The sequence below is a fragment of the Panonychus citri genome, unplaced genomic scaffold, assembly GCF_014898815.1.
Source record: "Panonychus citri isolate SS breed McGregor unplaced genomic scaffold, ASM1489881v1 Contig00028, whole genome shotgun sequence".
NCBI classification, from domain to species: Eukaryota; Metazoa; Arthropoda; class Arachnida; order Trombidiformes; family Tetranychidae; genus Panonychus; species Panonychus citri.
Window position 1 is genome coordinate 2112472 of NW_026515433.1, and position 19556 is coordinate 2132027.

Here is a 19556-nt window from a genome sequence, read left to right on the forward strand (position 1 = left end):
TCAAATTGGTATTACAATTTAGAGACAATTTTAATTGTTAGACTAAAGTTGCATGTTGATTGATCGAGACAGAAGATAATTAATATTTATCGTGAGAGTTTAATTGTTATCATTTAGAATCATTTTCGACTGATTTAATATTCAGACAATTGTCGATGAAACAGTGATGAGAAAAATCAGATAACAATTAACTTAATTTTCCAACGCCTACTAATCTAAATTGTAATTAGAATAAATTGTTTGCAATGTTGATTGGAAAATTTAATTTTCTCTCGATTTGAAAGTCGCGCCTTTAGAGAAAAAGACCCAACCCTAAGGAAAGAAAGAGAAAGAAAGAGAAACTTTTCTTTCATTCTAAACACCCAAACAATCAAATCTTGTTAATAGTCAGAGTGATTTGATTAATTTAATTTTGTTTATTCGTTGATTAAATATAATTTAGTGTTTATGTTGAAGTGATTAACATTTAGAGACTTACCTTCCTTTTTGTTATATTGAATATTTTCAAATTTGTTTTCTCTCGTCATTTATATTTCCTTTTCATTAACAATAAAAATTGTCATCATTAGAGTAACAATACCAAATTTTTATTCTTATCATTCAACAACCTCATTTAAAGTGCGACATTAACTTCCTCACAAGTACCATTAGCAATCTGAAGGATAATTTACTTGACAATTAAGTTTAATTCATCATAATAATCAAAAATCTTTCCATTTTCCTTTCCTCCTTCACGGCGAAGAAGAAGAAAACAACAAGGTAATTTTCATCTGTTCTTCTTCAATTCTTACATTAATTTTGTTCTTTTCTCTTTTCTCTCTTCTCAATGTTAATTTAATGTTAATGTGAGTGTTTAATTTACTGTTTGTTTTGTGTTTTCTACTCGATCACTTTAATGTCACATCGGAAGTAACAATTTTTTCTCTTCCCTTTCATAATCTATTTCTTTCTTCTTTTTTTTATGTTTTAGTTGTTGTTGTTCTTTTCATCTTTATCTTCATCATCATGTTCTATTAAATGTGATCTTCTTTTTGGGTTTAGAGTGATACAGAATTAGTTTTTCTCTTTCTTTTTCTTTTCTTTCTTTATTTTTCTTTCTTTTTGTCTTTCTATTTTATTTTCTCTCTCTCTCTCTTTTTCTCTCTTATATACAAAAGGGTGAGGGAAGAAATAGAGATTCACTTTTTGGAGTTGGTTGGGTGTGTTTTTTAAGCCTTTGCTCTATACAGAAAGAGAGAAGGAGAAAGAGAGAAGAAGAGAAAAAAGAGAAAAAAAAGAGAGATAGAAAAGAAAAAGAAAGAACAAGGACCAAGCCCGATTTGCCAGATCATGGAAAATCTGTTGCTTTTTGTTTAGAAAATGTTCTTTTTTACTGTTGTTTAAATTGTTAGTAAATTTGATTATTTTGAATGTTAATTTTGTAATAATTGTTATATATTGTGATTGTTCAATGTCATCATCATCTCTTTCGTTTCTTTCGTTTCTTTTATTCTTTTCTACATTTTCATCACTTTTTTCACTTGAAAACTAATCATTTTTTATTTTCGTTCTCTTTTCTTTTTTGTTTCAACTGTTGAATTGATTGAATCTCAATGTGGATAAACCAATGGATATAACAGAATAATCATCTATTTATCATCTGTTAAAGTGTAATCACAATGGAGGGAGAAAAAGAGTCTCCAGAATATTCTGTTTATGCAGTGAAAAATACTCGCCGGTCAATGGAGGATCGACATGTTGTAATACCAAATCTTCTTAGTCAATTTAAAGATAAGGTTAGTTGATTAACGAATTTACAAACAAATTATCTTTTTCTTATTCCTACTCTTTGTTTGTCATTTTTTCTTTTCTCTTTTTGTTGAGCCTTATGTTAATTATTATTCCTTTTTCTCATCACTGTCCCTCTTTTGATTCTATTTATTCCGATAATTATTTCCGATTTCTATTCTCCATATCTCATCTTGTCAATTTCCCTTCTTAATCTCTTCTCTGCTTGTTATACGCTGCATTTTGTTTATTTTATCTTAATGATATTATAATAGCGATGATGTTTATTTATTCATTTATTTATTTATTTTAGAGTGATGACTATAACCATATCGAAAATCATTATTCTTACTATGCGATATTTGATGGTCATGGAGGATCAGATGCTGCAGAATTTGCTGCTGATAATTTACACAAGAATATGGTTGAGAATCGTTTCTTCAAAGCAGGTTATATCGAAGATTCCATCAGAATGGCTTACGCAGCAACAGATTTTCAGTATACCGACAAGTCATTAGCAGAGCATGCAAGTAGAAGTGGTTGTACCGCCGTTACATGTGTCTTAGAAAATAGATCGAGACTTTTTATCCATTGGGCCGGTGATTCGATGGCTCTTGTGTCTCGTAATGGGAAACCCTTTTTCATCACAAATCCACATAATTTGGAGAGAGAAGATGAAAAAGAAAGAGTCGAGGAAATGGGAGGAACTGTCCTCTATTTAGATACATGGAGAGTTAATGGTACTCTTGGCGTGTCTCGAGCTATTGGAGATCCCGATTATAAACCTTATGTGACTTCTGATCCTGATTTCGAGGTTATCAATTTAGATGGTACTGAAGATTTTGTGATCATGGGATGTGATGGATTATGGGACCGAATGACACCAGAAGATGCAATTGGATTAATTTATGAGCATTTACAGAAAAACAGTGATTTAAGTGTAAACGAATTGGTAAATTCAACAGCACAAATACTTTCCGATAAATCAATTAAAGATGGATCATGTGACAATGTTACTACAATCGTTATTTTCTTGAAAGACGTTTCATCGATTGTTAAATCAATTGGAAATTGTGTCGGTGGTGGTGAACTATCCAGTTCGATTAATAATAGTACTAAAAGTGGTTTGGATAACAATGGTCATATTGATTGTGGCAATGGAAATAACAATATTATTATTAATAATGGAAATGGTTTGGAATATCATTTGGATAATAATGGTGATGATGGAAGATCACCAATAAGAATCGATAATGGATTAATGAGTGAAGAAGTGATTGGTTCCGGTGGATTTAGTGTATCATTGGAAGAGAAGAAGAAGCAAAGTGCAGAGGGAGGTGGAGGAGGAGATGATGATGATGGTGATCAAAAAGAACAAGAAGAAGAAGAAGAAGAAGATGCTGGTAAAGTTAAAATAGAACCAGAAAAGGAAAAAGAAGAGAAAGAAAAAGAGAAAGAAAAAGAAAAAGTCAATTTGGGTTCAACCTTGAATCCTTTTGCCGATGAATTTCAACCAAATATCAGTAACATTATTGGAAGTGATGAAGTTGGAAATGAGCCAAGAAAGGACGACGAAGAGTCAAATAAAAACGAGAAATTGGATAAAAAAGATTTGTGGATGAGTGAATTTAAGGATGATGGGAACAACGATCAACTCCAACATGAGCATCATCAACAACAGCAACAACAACAACATCAAGAGCAACAAGAGCAACAACATAAGCAAGAGGATTATCATGATCAGTATGATGATGATCAAAAACAACAACTACAAAACAAGAAGATTGAAATGTTTGATGGTCTAGTGGATAATAATGTTTTAAGTGATTCAGAAAACTTTAATTCTTGTAATGTTGGTGGTGTTAAAGTTGTTGGTTTTAGTGATGGTAATGATAATGATAATGATAATGATAATGGTTATAATGATGGTGATTTAATTAATCAACAATCAATTAGTAATTTATCGTCATCCGAATACTCAGATAATCTTTCATCGGAGATGATTATTCATGATATTGGCGAGAATAAAACTGATTTTCAACAATTACCTTCTGCTCCTGAATTGGTGTATTTTGAACAACAACAAGATCAGCGTGAACATCAACAACAACTTAATCATCAACTTGAACAATTGCAACAATTACAAGAACTTGAAGAATCAGAATATTCAACCATGGAGAGTAATTTAATTTCACAGGCTGAAACATTTGTCAGTAATTTAACACCAAATGAGATTCCATCATCCCCAACAACAGAAACAACAGGAACAACATCAGAAACAGTGACAATTTCAGGATCAGAATTACGTCCAGAATTGAAAGAAAATGATTGTGATAGTCAACTAAGTGGTTCCGGAATTGATGTTAATCAATATATTACTTCAGTTTCAGATGGAATGGTTTCTGAGCCTTATCATGGTGGCTACTTTGGTGCAGATTCTATTGAACCACAATCGATTATCGTTAATCAAAGTAACGATGTGATTAGTTCGGGACCTCATGCTATTGATCCTTATTCCGAGATAAATGAAGAAAAAATGGAAAAAGAAGAGCAGAAAGAAGAGAAAAAAGAAAGAGAAGAGAAAGAAGAGAGAGCAGAGAGAAACGAAGAGGAAAATACAAATACTGGAAAAATCAACATTGAAGATACTCAAAGTATTCCACTTGAATCATTAAATCCTTTTGATAAAAGTGTTGACATTTCAACAGGTGATGAAACAAAAGGCTCAACTTTGTATGAGGATAATCCAGATAATAGTTGTGGTTTACTTGATTTTTCAGATGATCAAGTAAATACTATAGTCATTACACCAAATGTAACATGTGATTATATTATGAACGAAAGCAAATTAACGGAAGATGTAATGGGAGAGAAAATGGAGCAATTAAGTGGCGAGAATGAAATGAAAGAGAATAATGAGATGAAAGAAGAAAACGAAACAGAAAATGATAAAGTAAAAGTAAAAGAAGAATTAGAGGAAAGAGAAAAAGAAAAAGAAAAAGAAGGAGAAGGAGAAAGTGAAAATATAAACGATGAAAGAATAGAAAAAGGAATAGAAGAAATGAGAATCTATGAAGCAGAAGAAATAAAAGCCGAAAATTCATCAAGTATTGGCGATAAATCATCTCAACTTAATTTAGAAGAAGAAAAGTCTACATCAAATGTAATCACAAGTGAGGATTTAATGATCAATCAGGATGAAAATATTATTTCTCAATCAACTGATAATTCATCTCAAGGTGTGGAAATAGTTGATCCCTCTAACCTTGCTGTCACCGCCGCTGCCGCTGCTGTTGGTGTTATTTCGGGTTCTGTTGCTGTCGCTGCTTCTGAAATTGGATCTAAAAGCTGTGAATTGGTTAAAAAGGAAACAATTAGTAAAACTAATGTTTCGAAAAAATCAACTTTACCTCCAAGTAAAAGTAGTACAACTACTAGTTCATCTCGAACAGCAGCGTTAAAATCGACATCAACTGTTTCTAATACTAGAAAACCTTTGGCTCCAAGTGGAACCTCTAGTTCGAGATTAACTTCAACGGTTAAATCAAGTTCTAGTTCAACTACCGGTAAATTAGCAACTTCTCGTCAACCCACATCAACATCAACATTAACATCAAATGTCAGAAACTCAACGAGCACATCAAGAGTTGGAAGCGCATCAACATTAAACAAAAGGCCCACACAGACTTTAACAGCATCAGGAACAACAGGAACATCATCAACCACTTCTAGAGTATCTTCTTTAGCCTCTAGGACAACAACCTCAACATCATCATCATCAAGAGGAACATCATCTTCTTTATCATCATCAACTACTTCAAAACCTTTGACTCGAACTACAACCGGAACTTCATCAGCAACTTCTGGATTATCCAAGAGACCAGGAACTTCCTCTTCCACCATTGGAACCAAAACCACCACTGGAATGTCAAGTTCGACTATTGGAACAGTCAAAGCTCCAATACGATCAACATTGGCAACATCTCGAACTAATCCTTCGTCTACTTTGTCTTCTACCACTGGAACTAAACCTTCAACGATCTCGAAAACTACAACTACAACTAGAACTGGAACTGGAACTGGAACTGGAATTGGAGCAACTAGTAAGAGTGTCGCTCCATCTAAAAGAGCCTCGACTGGTACTATGTTAAATCGACCTTCACCTGGTGCCTCATCTTCATTAATTAATAAAAGTACCACAAGTGCTTTAAATCGTTCATTAACTAATTCATCGTCTTCATATTCTCGTCCTGGTGTTGGGACAACAACACTATCAAAATCATCGACTCGTCCATCAACTACTTCTTCCAGTCTATTATCATCATCATCATCGTCAGCATCAAGAGCTCCTCTTGGTGGTACATCGAATCGGACATTAGCAAGTAAAAATTCAACAAGCAAACCAACCAAATCAACTACAAGCACAACATCGAGCAATAAAGTAGCTGTACCAAGATTAGGAGGTAAAAAGATGAGTGGTGATGAGAAAAATAGAAATGAATCATCGTCGGCATCTCCATCGTCCGTTGGAGTGACCGGAGGAGATGAAGGAAACAGCAGTGTGAGCACTATGATGACATCGACGGTGGAAAGTAGTAGCAATTACAGTAGTGAACAAGTAGGAGAGGAGAAAACAAGTTGTTCCACCCCCGTTGACGCAATTACGAGCAAAAGAGAGAAAAATTTGATGCCTAATTCAGCAAACTCTTTAAAAGATGAATTGGAGGCGGCGCTTGCAAGTCCGATCTCATGTGAGGATAAAAGCGTAATAAAGGAAACCAAAGATGATGAACCAAGTGGAAACTTGTAAAACCTGAAACTATCCTTTTCTTTTATTTTCTTCTTTCACTTGTTCACTACCTTTACTTTATTCACTTTACTCACTTAATCTACTCATTCAACACCGAGACCAACACCACAATTACCACCACCTCCTTTTCTCTCTCTCTCTCTTTCTCTCCTTTTCTCTCTTCCTCCCACTTTGCTTTTCTCTTTTTCTTCCATATTCATCCAATCTTCTATTCACTCTCCTTCTCTCCTTCTCCCCTTCTCTCTCACTCTCACTCTTTTATTTCTTACTAGAGATTCTTATTCCTATTCCAATGCAATTTTGTTTCTCGTCTCCCCTTAGCCTATTTTTTTCTTCAATTACAATCACATCTCTAAAAACGATGGTGAAAAAAGTTAAGGTAACAAACAAAATTAGGCAGCACTAATTTCAAGGCCTTTGTATTTGCTTTTCAATGACTTTGTGAATGTTTGTTTGCATGTTGAATGGTTTATTTGAGTATTAAAAAAACTTAATAATGATGCAAACACAAGATGGATTTATAATATTAATAAGCAAATGATAATAAAACATATTAATGAATTTGATTATAAATGTAAAAAGAACTTTATCTCAATTTATTTCTCTCCTTTTCTCCCTCCATTTCTCTCTCTCTCTCTCTCTCTCTCTCTCTCTCTTCCTATTCATCGTCAGTATCAGACTTTGAATCTCCTCGAATGTATTGATATATTCCTAATTTCTTTAATAATTTTTTCTCTTCATGTTTCTCGTCATTAAATTTCTTCTCCTAAAAGAAAATTGGAAAAAAAAGAATAACAAATGAAACTTTAGTTACTTTGTAATCCATAAAATTAAAGCTTCTTATTACACTATCGGTAATTCAGAGAAAGTAATTCATCAATAATTCTGATGAAATTGCGTGTTTATCATTGACACTATGAGTTATTTTCGGATCAATTCAAGACTGAAAATTGATGAAATGATTGATTCTAAGGAAAAATAGCCGGTTTGAATTCCAATAATGTAATAATTGAGCAAAAACCAATAGAGATAAATTGTTAGGGGTAATTTTCTTACTACTAAGTTGATTGATCTTTTCTCCATAATGACAAGAAATTGTGGTAAGGTTAATTTATCCTGTTCTAAGCCAATTTTTGCAAATTCACAATCAGGACTATGGTCAAGATGCTCTTTCCAAGGATCTTCATCTGGTTTCCAACCGTCCAATTGTTTAAGACAACAAAAACATTGAACTGCATCATCATTGGTGTTAACACAACATTTAAACCAACCTGCTTTAGCCATCTAAGTTATTAACAGAAAACATGAAAGAAAGTTAACAAAATTAACAAAAGAAAAAAAGAAAAAAAAGACACAGAAAAAGAAAAATTAATAAAAGAACAATCAAAAATAAAGAGAAAAGAAATGACAACTAATAAAATCACTTACATTTTCTTTTGATAGACTAACTGATTTATGAGGCCATCTAGTGAAGCTTTTGACTCGATTCTTTTCGAATATCAATGTGTGATCAGTAACTTGTCTTTCCATTTATTGAAAATCGAAAAAACTATCAACCAAAAGAAGTGGAACACAAAAAAATTAATTAATTAAAATTAATGAAGAAATCAAAATAACATCATAAGGAACAATTATCGTTTATAATCAGATGTTTTCTTATCGAAAAGTTGCAATTCGAGGCCGTTAGATGGAAGCAAAATCGCCGAAAAAATTATTTTCTCTTCTCTCTTATTGGTTCATTTGAATTTTCGAATTTGTTTTCGTTCAGGTTACGCCATCTATGAGAGTTCACCGGCAAAAAAGTAAACCGTTAATTGTTTTCAAGAATCAACTTGATTTGTTTTCCTTTGTCAATGGATTAATCTGTCGATGGAATTTTCTTTTTTTTCTCTTGTAAATTTCTCACATGAAGTATCTTTTGTTTTCCCCATTAAAATCAAGTCTCTCTGGAGGTTAATTGTTGATCTTTCTTTTGAAAACAAAACAATTAACATTTCCACTTGGATTTCAAACTGTTGACATGGTAACGAGTTTAAGGGAAAATTATGAAATTTACTTGACTACAATTCCGGTTAACCTTTTTTTTTAATTCTCTTAACAAATTGTTATTTATAAGTTGATATAATTATCAATTCATCGTCGAATTACCATTCAACATCATCAAAGATTCAATTCCAACGTTTGAATAGATGTTAAAGATCAATTGAAAATCTCGAGTAGGTTAAACTCGTTCTGAGAGTTCAAGTCTTGAAGTCTAACAAAAATTCCAAGAAAACAGATCATATGAATCATAAAAGACTATTGAAAAGCAAAAGAATAATTAAACTTAGAGAATCTATAAATCGAAAGTTGAAAAAAACAAAAGAAAATCAAAGAAAACCAAACCACGAAAAAGTCGAAAAAATTTCATCACATTGAAAATCCAAATTCGAATCTAATCAACTAATCATTTCCATTGGAATTCGAATAAATACAAAAGACCAATTGGAAATTCGAACTTTGAGACATTCAAATAATCAATTAAAACGACAATCGACCAGAGATAATTGGAGATTAAAGTTGATTGTCGAAAAGAAAATGGAAAAAGTTGACTGATTTTCTCTTCTAAATTAGAAAACGTTCCCTTGAAATTCTATTTTCGCGCCAGGAGAACAAAGATTTTGTTCTCTCCTTTTTCTTCATCTTCTTCATTGTTCCACTTCTAATTCCAGTTTCTGTTGTTTATTTCTGACGTTTTCGCTTTGGTGTTCAGTGTATTTTATGTTTTTCTTTTTGTTCGCAATTTGTTTGTGTGCGTGTGTCTATAGTAATTCGCTTGGTTATCGCTTCCAATTATCATCTCAATTTGTGTCAAATTTATTTTGTTTCAATTCCAATCGGTGTCTGATTTTTTGTTCGCTTCTCTGTCTCTCTAATCTCCTTTCTACTACTGTTTCTTAGCTGTTTCCATTTTCCTCTCCTTTGAGACACAATGGAAGCCGAAACAAGTGTTAAAGTCAGTGTTCGGATTCGTCCTCAGGTATCTAAGGAGATAATTGAAATGTGTAAAGTGTGTACAAGTATAACTCCAAATGAGCCGCAAGTTTGGCTTGGATCGACCAAAGCTTTCACATTTGATCATGTTTTTAATATGGATTCTAAACAAGAAGAGGTTTACTCACAGTGTGTTGCCTCTCTCATTGAGGGTTGCCTAGATGGTTATAATGCAACGGTTCTTGCTTATGGTCAGACCGGATCAGGTAAAACCTACACCATGGGAACTGGTTTCGATGTTCGGGTGACCCATGAAAATAAAGGAATTATTCCAAGAGCCGTTGAACATCTTTTCCAAGGTATTCAGGCCAAACAAAGTAAAGCCAAAGAAATGGGTATCCCGCCACCCGAATTTAAGGTTAACGTTCAATTCTTGGAATTATATAATGAGCAAATAATTGATCTTCTAGCTGATGATCTTGGGACCAATTCAAATCAAATTAAAATTCACGAAGATGCCTCTGGAGGTATTTACACTGTTAATACATGTGCTCGAAGTGTTACCTCAGTTGATTCAACATTAGACTGTTTAAAGAAAGGATCACTTTCACGAACAACCGCATCAACCAATATGAACAGTCAATCATCTCGATCACATGCTATCTTTACATTGTACATAAAACAGCAAAGAATAGTGTCTCTAGATGAACATCTGAAAGGTATTCCTACAGATGGACCAATGCCTTCCCATGAATTTGAAACATTAACAGCTAAATTCCATTTTGTTGATCTCGCTGGTTCAGAGAGATTAAAAAGAACCGGAGCTACGGGTGATAGAGCTAAAGAAGCAGTTTCCATTAATGCAGGTCTTCTTGCTTTAGGTAACGTTATATCTGCTCTGGGTGATAAAAAGAAGCAAGGTTGCCATGTACCTTATCGTGATTCCAAGTTAACTCGTTTATTACAAGATTCCCTTGGTGGTAATAGTCAAACTTTGATGATTGCTTGTATCTCACCGTCCGATAGAGATTTCATGGAGACTTTAAATACATTAAGGTATGCCAATCGAGCCAAGAACATCAAAAATAAGATTACTGCTAATCAAGATAAGGCCAGTGAAACAATTACTCTACTTCGTAAAGAGATTCAAAGGTTACAATTGGAGCTTATGGAGTATAAGCAGGGTAAAAGAATCATCGGTGAAGATGGAAATGAACAAATTAACGATATGTACCATGAAAATACGATGTTACAAAAAGAGATTGCAAATCTTAAATTGAGAGTGAAAGCTCTTCAAGATACTAATGAAAGATTGATAGCTCGTAATACCGAATTAACATTAGAAAAAGAAACTGGTGGTTGGATTGTTAATGGTGATGATCAACCAAGTGATCTTAAGGATATGGTTGTCAAATATCTTCGTGAAATTGAAGAATTGAGAACTAAATTAATCGAAATGGAAGAGACTTGTTCACAATTGAGAAAACAAGCTCAACGGTCAACAATGAGTCGAATGTCAATGTCACCCTTTTCATCAACTTCTGTTGCCGTGGTTGGAAATTATAACTTCTCTGAGGAACCTGAATCATATGATACTATTCTTAAAGAAGCTAAAAAAGATCTTGCCAAACAAAAGAAGATAAGCCGTAATTTAAGTAAATCATATAAAGATATTGATACAATTAGTGAGACTAATGGTAATAATAATGGTGATGGTGATGGTGCCAATAGTGGTGGTTCAAATCCTTCACCAACAAATGGTGAATCTGATAGTGGATGTGGCGGTGGTACTACCGATGGTGCAACTGATGCCGGAGAAGATGATGAAGGTGTTAATGGTGCTTCATCATCTCCTGCTTCAGATGAAAGTGATGCCAGTGATGATGAATCTGATACCGAATATCAACTTGTTGAATTATCCAATGAGATCTCAGTTAAAGAAAAGTTAATTCTTGAATTAGAGAAAAGTCAGCGTAAAATGATGTCGATGAAACATCATTATGAAGAAAAGTTATCACAATTGCAAACCAAAATTAATGAAATTGAAACTGAGCGTGATCGTGTATTGGCAAAGCTGACCAACGTTGGATCAGGTGGTAATGATAAAGCAAAAAAGGTCCGAGATGATTACCAAACAAAGTTGAATGCTCTGCAAACGGAAATGAAAAAACTAAAGATGGCCGAAAAGGAACATGCCTCTGCTATGAAAAGTCAATCAAAATATGAATCACAATTGAGAAATTTGAAAAATGAAGTAGGTGAGATGAAAAAGCAAAAAGTTAACCTGTTGAAGAAAATGAAAGAGGAAGCTCAGCGTCATAAAGAAGCAGAATTAAGGCAGAATAAAAAACTCTCACAATTGGCTAAACAAGAGAGACTGAAAGATGTTAAAATCAGAAACTTGGAAACTGAAGCCAATAGAGTTAAATCACTTTTAAAACGGAAAGAAGATCAAGTTGTCGCCATGAAGAAAATGATAAAACCAATGAGCGATAAAGTTGCCGGAAGAGTTAAATCTAGTCGAGTTAGAAAAGGATCTGAGAAACCATCGGTCATTCTATCTCCAAAAGTGATCAAACAAAGATGGCAATCGATTGAACAAGATATCAATAAGGTGATGCTTTACAAGAAAAATATTGCAATACATGAATTACAAATGGATCGTTTCCTTGCCCAACGCCGTCGATTAGTTCGTGAAAGAGAAGAAACCAAAGCAAAACTCCAAGAATCGAAGCGAACTGGTAAAAGTGAAGATATAATTGCTGAACTATCTGAAGAATTGGGTAACATTGAAGATAATATTCTTTACCTGAATACAAATATTGATGAATGTCAATCAACAATAATGCAACTAGAAGAAACTGCCGGTGATACACCTACATTAGAAGTGAACACTTTACTTGTCGATGTAGGATTGGAGGAAATGAAGTACCTTTTCGAGAAAGTATTAACAATGGCAATAAATCAAAGTCTCCTTGCCTGTCAAAAGGAAGAGGAAGCTCACGAATATGAAATGAAATACAATCAACTTGAAGATAGTTCAGTTGCTCAAGAGAATCTACTTAATCTTCTTTTGGATACCACGTTCATTGAAGACCCAAATAAAAGGCCGCCCACAACCAATAGTACCAATAGCAATAATATCAACTCTAATAATAATGGAGGATCAGTTAACGGTAATAACAATCATAATTTGAATAACGAAGCAAAGGACAAGGTCAGCGCTTTGAACACTTACGAAAAACATCACAATGGAGATACAATTTCATCAATCCACACAACTCCTGTATCGACAGTAACACCAACCTCCACCTCTGGTAACACCAATGTTAATAACGAAAATGGATCAGGTCGCCCTGAAAAAGCTCGTCGATTAACTAAAACACCTCAAGAACTTTTATTCGAACAGTCAAGAAATTCGATAAATTTGGCTGACGATCCAATGACACAATCTCTGGTCAATCCTATCTCTCTATTAGCCAAAAACAATTCTGATCTCCATCGAGTTCCAAGTGCTCCGTCCTTAAAGTAAGTTCCAAATTGTTCCTCATGTAATCGCTTCTTTTTGTTCATCTCATATTCGTCTAATTTATATCATATTTGTTCATTCTCTTAGTTTCTTGTTTATATTATTCGTTAGATGAAATTAGTAATCAACTAATCATTCTCTTCTAAACCTTTCACTTTCTGCTCATTTTTCTCACTCAGTCAACATATTTGAACAAATTTCTCTCTCTCTCATTGTTATTCTCCTTCTGTTTTATCATCTGATTTTACTCTTTATTTTTCTTATGTTTTTTAGTAGTTTTTATCAATAACAGTTGAACAATATTAATTGATTGTAGGAAGGTTTTTAAAGTGTTCAACTTAAAACATGATTGATTGATTAGCTTGAATATATGTACTTATCCTACAATTATAAATTTCTTGATTAATTATTACATTTACAATTCCCTCTCTCATATCGACACAAATGTCAGTACTTTTTCAAAAGTTAATCTTTCAGTTTATTTAGTTGATTAGTTTGTTATTTAGTAACATTTGAATTTCCAACCTCTCAGCTTTTTCTTAAACTTTCTATTTCTTAACCTTGCTAATAATTTTTGGATGAATGATTATTTGCCACACACATCATTAAAATATATCCAAAAAGAGCAAATAATAATAAGCATTTTACTTGTAACCTCAACCATAACTTATATATTTATATATTTATGCGTTTACTTGTCTCTTATTTGTAATTGTCCATATTTAGGGATATGTGTAAACCATCATCTAGGATCGAAGCAGCTTCTCCAATCCTTAAACGTAAAACTTTCGAAAGAAATCAATTACTCGAATCAAGACGTCTTACCAAACCAAGTTGTGTCTTGTCTGTTTTCGGCAACAGTCCAGCACAAACTCATGTTACACGCCAAATATCATCGTGAGCTTCTTACTGTTAATCTCTCATTATCCCTCCTCTTCTTATCCATATCTTTTTCTCCTCTATGCTAACCGTTTCGCATCAAGTTTATCTTTTTGACATGATGGGCCAAAAAAGATAAACTTACGTCTATTTTTCTAAAGCCTTTTCCTTATTGTGAATATTGCATGTTGATGTTTTTCTTTCGCTCTCTCATCTCTTTCACCGTTATCATCATCCTCATCATCATCATCAAGGACCAGTTCATTGATTGCACAGTCAAAAATATCCCAATAATATTTTTAAATATAATTTTATAAACGTAATCATCTTTTTCATTCTCTCAAGTTGATGATGGCAAGTTAATTGTTGTTATTCAGAGAAGAAGAGAAGGATGTTAAAAAGAGAAAGAAAGAGAGAGAGCAAGAAATAGAAAACGGTGATTGAATGGTGATCGTGATTAGCTTAATCAGCTTCTCTATTTATTCACTACCACACATTAAATATCTTCTTTTACTCTTCATCGTGATGATCTGGACTAAATGTTGATGATGATGTTGTTGAACTAACACTTATTACATTAGACTATTCTTTTGTTTACCTTTTCATTTTCGTCTCTCTCCTTCTCTCTCTCTCTCTTTTCTGCTCAACTTGTAACCTTATCTTACGTTCTGTATCACCTTTCATCATCTTCTATTTCTCTTTTTTTGCCCATCATCATCCGTTCATTATCATCTTTTTTCCTTCTTTGTCTGATCCTGTAGAACCATTTTTTCAATTGTTTCTTTCATTACTTTACTCATGTCATCCATCGCTATCCCTCCCTTTCCCTTCCTTCCTCCCTCTTTTCCACCTTCATCTCAATTCGACTGTTTTATTAATTTAACTTTTTTACTTCTCTCTCTCTCTCTCTCCCTTTACCTTCTCCCTCTAAAGTGAAACCAATGAAACGACCCCTCCCTCTTCACCACAAATCTTTCGCCGAAACAAGGAAGAAAATGTTTTCTCCCGGTTAACAAGTGGAACCAACACTAACGGTCAAAACAATCCCGACAGGTAATAAGTCAATATAAAGAAAGATTTATTTCTCACGCACTCATCCTTTTTATCATTCAAATCAACATTTACATATCCATTCTAATATCTAGTTGAATTTCATTATTACCTCAACTGTGCTCTTTCAATTGGATATAATTAATATACAAATATATTTATATTTTTTTCTCTAATCAATGATGTAATTTACATTTCTTTATTTTTTTAAAACAATTTCAGGGGAATAATGGTTCCATGCACGAATCGAAGTTATGACAAATATTCACCTCTCATCTTATCATCAACTGCTGAAGGTCACAGTAGGCCAGTTCTTTCAGTCGCTTTGACGGATGATGTTATGTTCTCAGGATCCAAAGATTGTACCGTTAAAATATGGGATCTACATACTGGCCGAGAAATTCAATCTCTCGAAGATCATCCCGATTCCGTGGTTAAGGTTGCATACAATGAATACATTCGTTTGGCTTTCTCTGTTTCCAAATCGATAATTAAAGTTTGGGATACAAGGGAAAACCCTGCACGATGTATAAAAATTTTAAAGTATGAAAATATTAATAGAATCAATTTAATATCTTTCTCTCCTTTTCATCTATTTTTCATCCTTTTTATTCATCTCTCTTTACCTTTTATCTTCTTCATTTTCCTCCTCCCCCTAACCCTATTATTTCTTGTTTACTATCAAATAACAGTTAAAATGATCCATTTATTAATAATACAATTTAATGATTGCTTATTGGTAATCATTTTTATAACTCTTTTTTTTCATTTACAGTTCACTTGGACTTGCTGATGGTTTGGTTGCTTCGGCTGCCTCACGAACCAATGATTTAGGTCAACATGAAAATAGAATCTTAGACATTCAACTTAACAAATACGGGACTGTGCTCTTTTCTACATGCGGACACACCGTTCGAGTTTGGGATCTCAGGAAATACTATTGTATTGGAAAATTGAACACTTCTCACCAAGCCAATGTTATCTGTATGGCGGTTGAAGATTCCGGCAATGATAGTAATATTATTGCAACCGGGTCCAAGGATCATTATATCAAATTATTTGAAGTAATGGAAGATATTGGGGGCATTCATCAGCCCATTTGTACTCTGGATCCACCTCATTATGATGGTATTGAATCTTTAGCCTTATCGGGAGATACACTTTTCTCAGCCTCCAGGGATGCTTGTATTAAAAAGTGGGACTTAACCTTGCCCCATAAAAAGTTGGTTCAATCAATTAACCAAGCCCACAAAGATTGGATTCAAGCGTTGGCGATTAAAAAAGATGCATCAACATTAATTAGCGGTTGCCGAAGTGGGTTTGTCAAACTTTGGTCAACAGATACTTGCCAACCTATTGGTGAATTAAGAGCTCATTCTGGAGCAATTCATTCATTAGATGTTAATTCAAGATTAGTTGCCACCGGATCTGCGTAAGTTTAATAATCTCAATTTACAATACACACGATTTAACAATCTTTTGGCTAATCTTCAGCCATTTCTAAAAACAACCTTGAGTCTACTTCCTACTACTATTATATAATGGTGATAATAATATTATGCTCATGAATTGGATATAATAAGATTCAAAAACAATGAGATAATTGAGATGATAAAACATATGATATACTTGACAGTTTGTAAACAAATAATAAGCAATTCTAAGGTAAAAAGATAAATATCTTACCCATTATTTTCAGAAAGCAACGAGTTATAATCAAAACAACAACAAGAACAAAATAGAAAGTGACAGATAGTGTGGGCAGTAGTATCAATTTGGAAGTCAAGGTTATATCAATCAAAACTAACTACTATTATTATTGAATTTTTTTCACTTTTTTTCATGATCTTCATAATTTTGATACCCAAATAAGATGATAATCTTGTCCTTGCTTTAATATAAATTGTTTTTTTTTTTTAGTTTGTATTTTGTGTGTTGGATGATTATCTAATAATTTATTGTTTCCTCTTCCCTCTTCCTACAGAGATAATAACATTGGACTTTTCAGATGGAGGAGTAGCGCCGATCCATCACCTGATCTTTGCGATTACGAACCATAAAACAAAGCAACAAGTTACAATTGGAAGATTAAAGAAAAGAAAACAATTAAAAATTTACCAAAATCATCTTTACACATCTAATACACATCAAAACAATCAAAACTATTCTTAAAAACAAAATGGCCGTGATATGATATTTAAATGCGATATTTGAAACATATGATTATAAGGAGAAATGGATCTTCTAAACAATCAGAAATGGAAAATTATCAAAGAAAATACATTCTCCTTTTTTCCTTCCTGCCTTTATAATATCTCTTATACATGTACTTTTAACATTTCGCCTTCCTTTTATCATCATTATCATCATCATCATCACAATCAACATCATCGTCTTCATTGGAACCTCATTTTCATCATCGAAATTATCATCAACTACATATTAATATTTCATTATATTGTCGTTGAGGCAATTTTCATGCCAAGCAACTACTAGAAATTATAATTTCTATCTCTTTTTGTTTACCTTTTACCTCTCACCAAGAGCAAAAATGTGAACCCTTTTCTATTAGCATTTACACCACCACAACCACCACCCACTGACCTGTCACAAAAGTTTTTATCTAAGTTCACCCACCCCGTCCCATCTAAATTGTTTTGAAAAAATTATCCCCTTGTGTAAATAGTTTTTAAAGTTTCTCTCTTTTTAGTATATTCAATGGTCAACCAAAACACACACAAAGATATTTACCATTCCAACAATTTTTATCATTTATACATGAAAAAAAAGAGGATATATTAGAAGAAAATTATTACCTCTCTTGTTTTTCCATCTCCATTGTAAAAATACAGGAAAACCAGGAAAAAGACAAAGAAAAAAAGAGAGAGATGGAAAGATGAAGAAAAAGATTAACCAAATGAAACCCAAATCACCAAAAAGAAAACCTAAAGATCTAATGATTGAACCAAAATGTTAACTTCTCATCTCAAACAAAAGTCACCAAAACCACTCATATAATTAGAAATTATTTTGTGAGACTAATCATCAACATCAACTACTACTATTACTACAAAAATTACAACAAATTACTAAATTGATCATTTAGTTTAATTGGTTTTCCATCAAAATCAAAAATCAATTGATAGAAAAGTAAACAAACAATTGTAATCAATCAATAAAAAATTACCTTTGGTCAAAAATACAACAATTTAAACTCGTTGAACAATCAAAAATTTCATCTTATCAAAATACTCGAGTTAATTTGATTCACAAAGATAAACCAGTTCCAACAATTAGATTGTTTTCTCAATTTCGATGATCAACTAATTGTTCCCATTAAACACCTACGATCACAATTAGCAAGTTAATCGTTAATTTGACTAACCTTAATTTTTTACCTGTTCAACTTTTCTTGATTAATTATCTGTTTTCAGTTGACAAGGTTAAGATAATCAATGACAATTAACTTGTGATAACATTTAATCAAACAAGAGCTTTTTATTTGTTTAATTAACAACAATCAAGTCCCAATTATCAAAGGTTAAAATCAAGGATTTATCTTGATTCCTTGTTATTTAAACAATTAGTTTATTTTCAGTTTATTTGAACAATCAGTTAATCCAAATGGTGGTTAATCAAATAAATAAATTGAATAATTAATCAATCGTAACCATTGGAAGTGTTAATCAACAGTAAAGATAACAAGAGCAATTAAACGCTTATCAATTGTAACAATTAAAATAAACAATCATATTATTTAATTGTGGTAGTTAATCAAGAGCAACATTGATTTTGATTAACTGTTGGTACAATTAAATAATAAATTGAGTTTACAATTTTAATCATTTGGTTTTTTTTATTAATAATATTATCTAGTTAATTGTTATTGGGAAGAAGATGAATTGAATTTGTTAATTTGGTTTGTTGATTGAAACAATCAAGGTTAAAATAGTTTAACCTTAAATTGTATAATTAACTTGATGTGAATCTAATTAGTTAAAAACATCAACAACTCATCACCAATCAATTAAATTCAATTGTTGATTGATTCAACATGAAACCAACTTTGATTGTCTACATTTTAATTGAATAATTACAATTTAAAGGTTAATTAGATTCTTATTAATGATAATTTAATCTAATCATCATGGATCAATGAGCTTAATTAATCAGGGATAAACAAAAGAGGACACAATTAGATTCAATTGTGATGATAGATAAAGAAGACAATTAACTAAATACATCAATGGAAAGTTGATTAAAATAGAATCACAATTAATCAAGTTGATGTAAATTAAAATGAGAAATTAGATTTAATCACAATCAATCAGATTGTTAAATGAGTCTCTTTTTCAAAGACAATTAAATTGAACTTAAATTTATTATTATGAATTTGGATCAAATGAAAAAATCAACTAATCACAATTAACCGAGACACAAGCTCCATCTATTGCTAACAATTAGTAAGAAACTTTTAATTAAATGAAATGATATCAATTAACTTAATGGACGAAGCTTAATTGTTAAGATAACTATTACAATGTATTA

General features: G+C 32.4%; 4 protein-coding genes across 7 annotated transcripts in view; 2 read left to right on the forward strand and 2 right to left on the reverse strand.

Moving 5' to 3' along the window:
• LOC128397103 (apolipoprotein D-like) overlaps positions 1-19556 on the reverse strand; it is an 83503-nt gene that overhangs the window by 62728 nt on the left and 1219 nt on the right. The gene's annotated exons all lie outside the window — the stretch shown is intronic.
• On the forward strand, positions 367-7161 carry LOC128397082 (serine-rich adhesin for platelets-like). 3 transcript variants are annotated; one of them, XM_053357754.1, is made up of 3 exons: positions 367-759; positions 1620-1775; positions 2081-7161. In XM_053357754.1, exons 2-3 carry the CDS (start codon positions 1659-1661, stop codon positions 6575-6577), a joined length of 4614 nt encoding a protein of 1537 aa, XP_053213729.1. In that variant the 5' UTR covers positions 367-759; positions 1620-1658; the 3' UTR covers positions 6578-7161. The 3 variants fall into 3 exon arrangements, with proteins under 3 accessions (XP_053213729.1, XP_053213731.1, XP_053213730.1); XM_053357756.1 differs by having other exon boundaries at positions 1649-1775; XM_053357755.1 differs by lacking the exon at positions 367-759 and adding an exon at positions 1098-1386.
• On the reverse strand, positions 6699-8234 carry LOC128397109 (baculoviral IAP repeat-containing protein 5-like). The gene is made up of 3 exons (XM_053357788.1): positions 8006-8234; positions 7634-7861; positions 6699-7343 (listed from the first exon to the last, which is right to left on the reverse strand). Exons 1-3 carry the CDS (start codon positions 8105-8107, stop codon positions 7236-7238), a joined length of 438 nt encoding a protein of 145 aa, XP_053213763.1. The 5' UTR covers positions 8108-8234; the 3' UTR covers positions 6699-7235.
• LOC128397081 (kinesin-like protein KIF21A) lies at positions 9256-18216 on the forward strand. 2 transcript variants are annotated; one of them, XM_053357751.1, is made up of 6 exons: positions 9256-13078; positions 13806-13976; positions 14892-15011; positions 15231-15551; positions 15784-16440; positions 16993-18216. In XM_053357751.1, the coding sequence occupies exons 1-6, from the start codon at positions 9549-9551 to the stop codon at positions 17066-17068; spliced, it is 4875 nt and encodes a 1624-aa protein (XP_053213726.1). In that variant the 5' UTR covers positions 9256-9548; the 3' UTR covers positions 17069-18216. The 2 variants fall into 2 exon arrangements, with proteins under 2 accessions (XP_053213726.1, XP_053213727.1); XM_053357752.1 differs by lacking the exon at positions 13806-13976.

Excerpts from the sequence above, each read along its gene's own strand:
- LOC128397082 (XM_053357754.1), top strand. The coding sequence starts at position 1,659 with ATGGAGGGAGAAAAAGAGTCTCCAGAATATTCTGTTTATGCAGTGAAA. Across the intron at positions 1,776-2,080 it reads TTAGTCAATTTAAAGATAAG|AGTGATGACTATAACCATAT; the intron begins GTTAGTTGATTA and ends TATTTATTTTAG.
- LOC128397109 (XM_053357788.1), bottom strand. The coding sequence starts at position 8,107 with ATGGAAAGACAAGTTACTGATCACACATTGATATTCGAAAAGAATCGA. Across the intron at positions 7,862-8,005 it reads TTAGTCTATCAAAAGAAAAT|ATGGCTAAAGCAGGTTGGTT; the intron begins GTAAGTGATTTT and ends TTAATAACTTAG. Across the intron at positions 7,344-7,633 it reads AAAGATCAATCAACTTAGTA|GAGAAGAAATTTAATGACGA; the intron begins GTAAGAAAATTA and ends ATTTTCTTTTAG.
- LOC128397081 (XM_053357751.1), top strand. The coding sequence starts at position 9,549 with ATGGAAGCCGAAACAAGTGTTAAAGTCAGTGTTCGGATTCGTCCTCAG. Across the intron at positions 13,079-13,805 it reads CCAAGTGCTCCGTCCTTAAA|GGATATGTGTAAACCATCAT; the intron begins GTAAGTTCCAAA and ends GTCCATATTTAG. Across the intron at positions 15,552-15,783 it reads CGATGTATAAAAATTTTAAA|TTCACTTGGACTTGCTGATG; the intron begins GTATGAAAATAT and ends TTTCATTTACAG.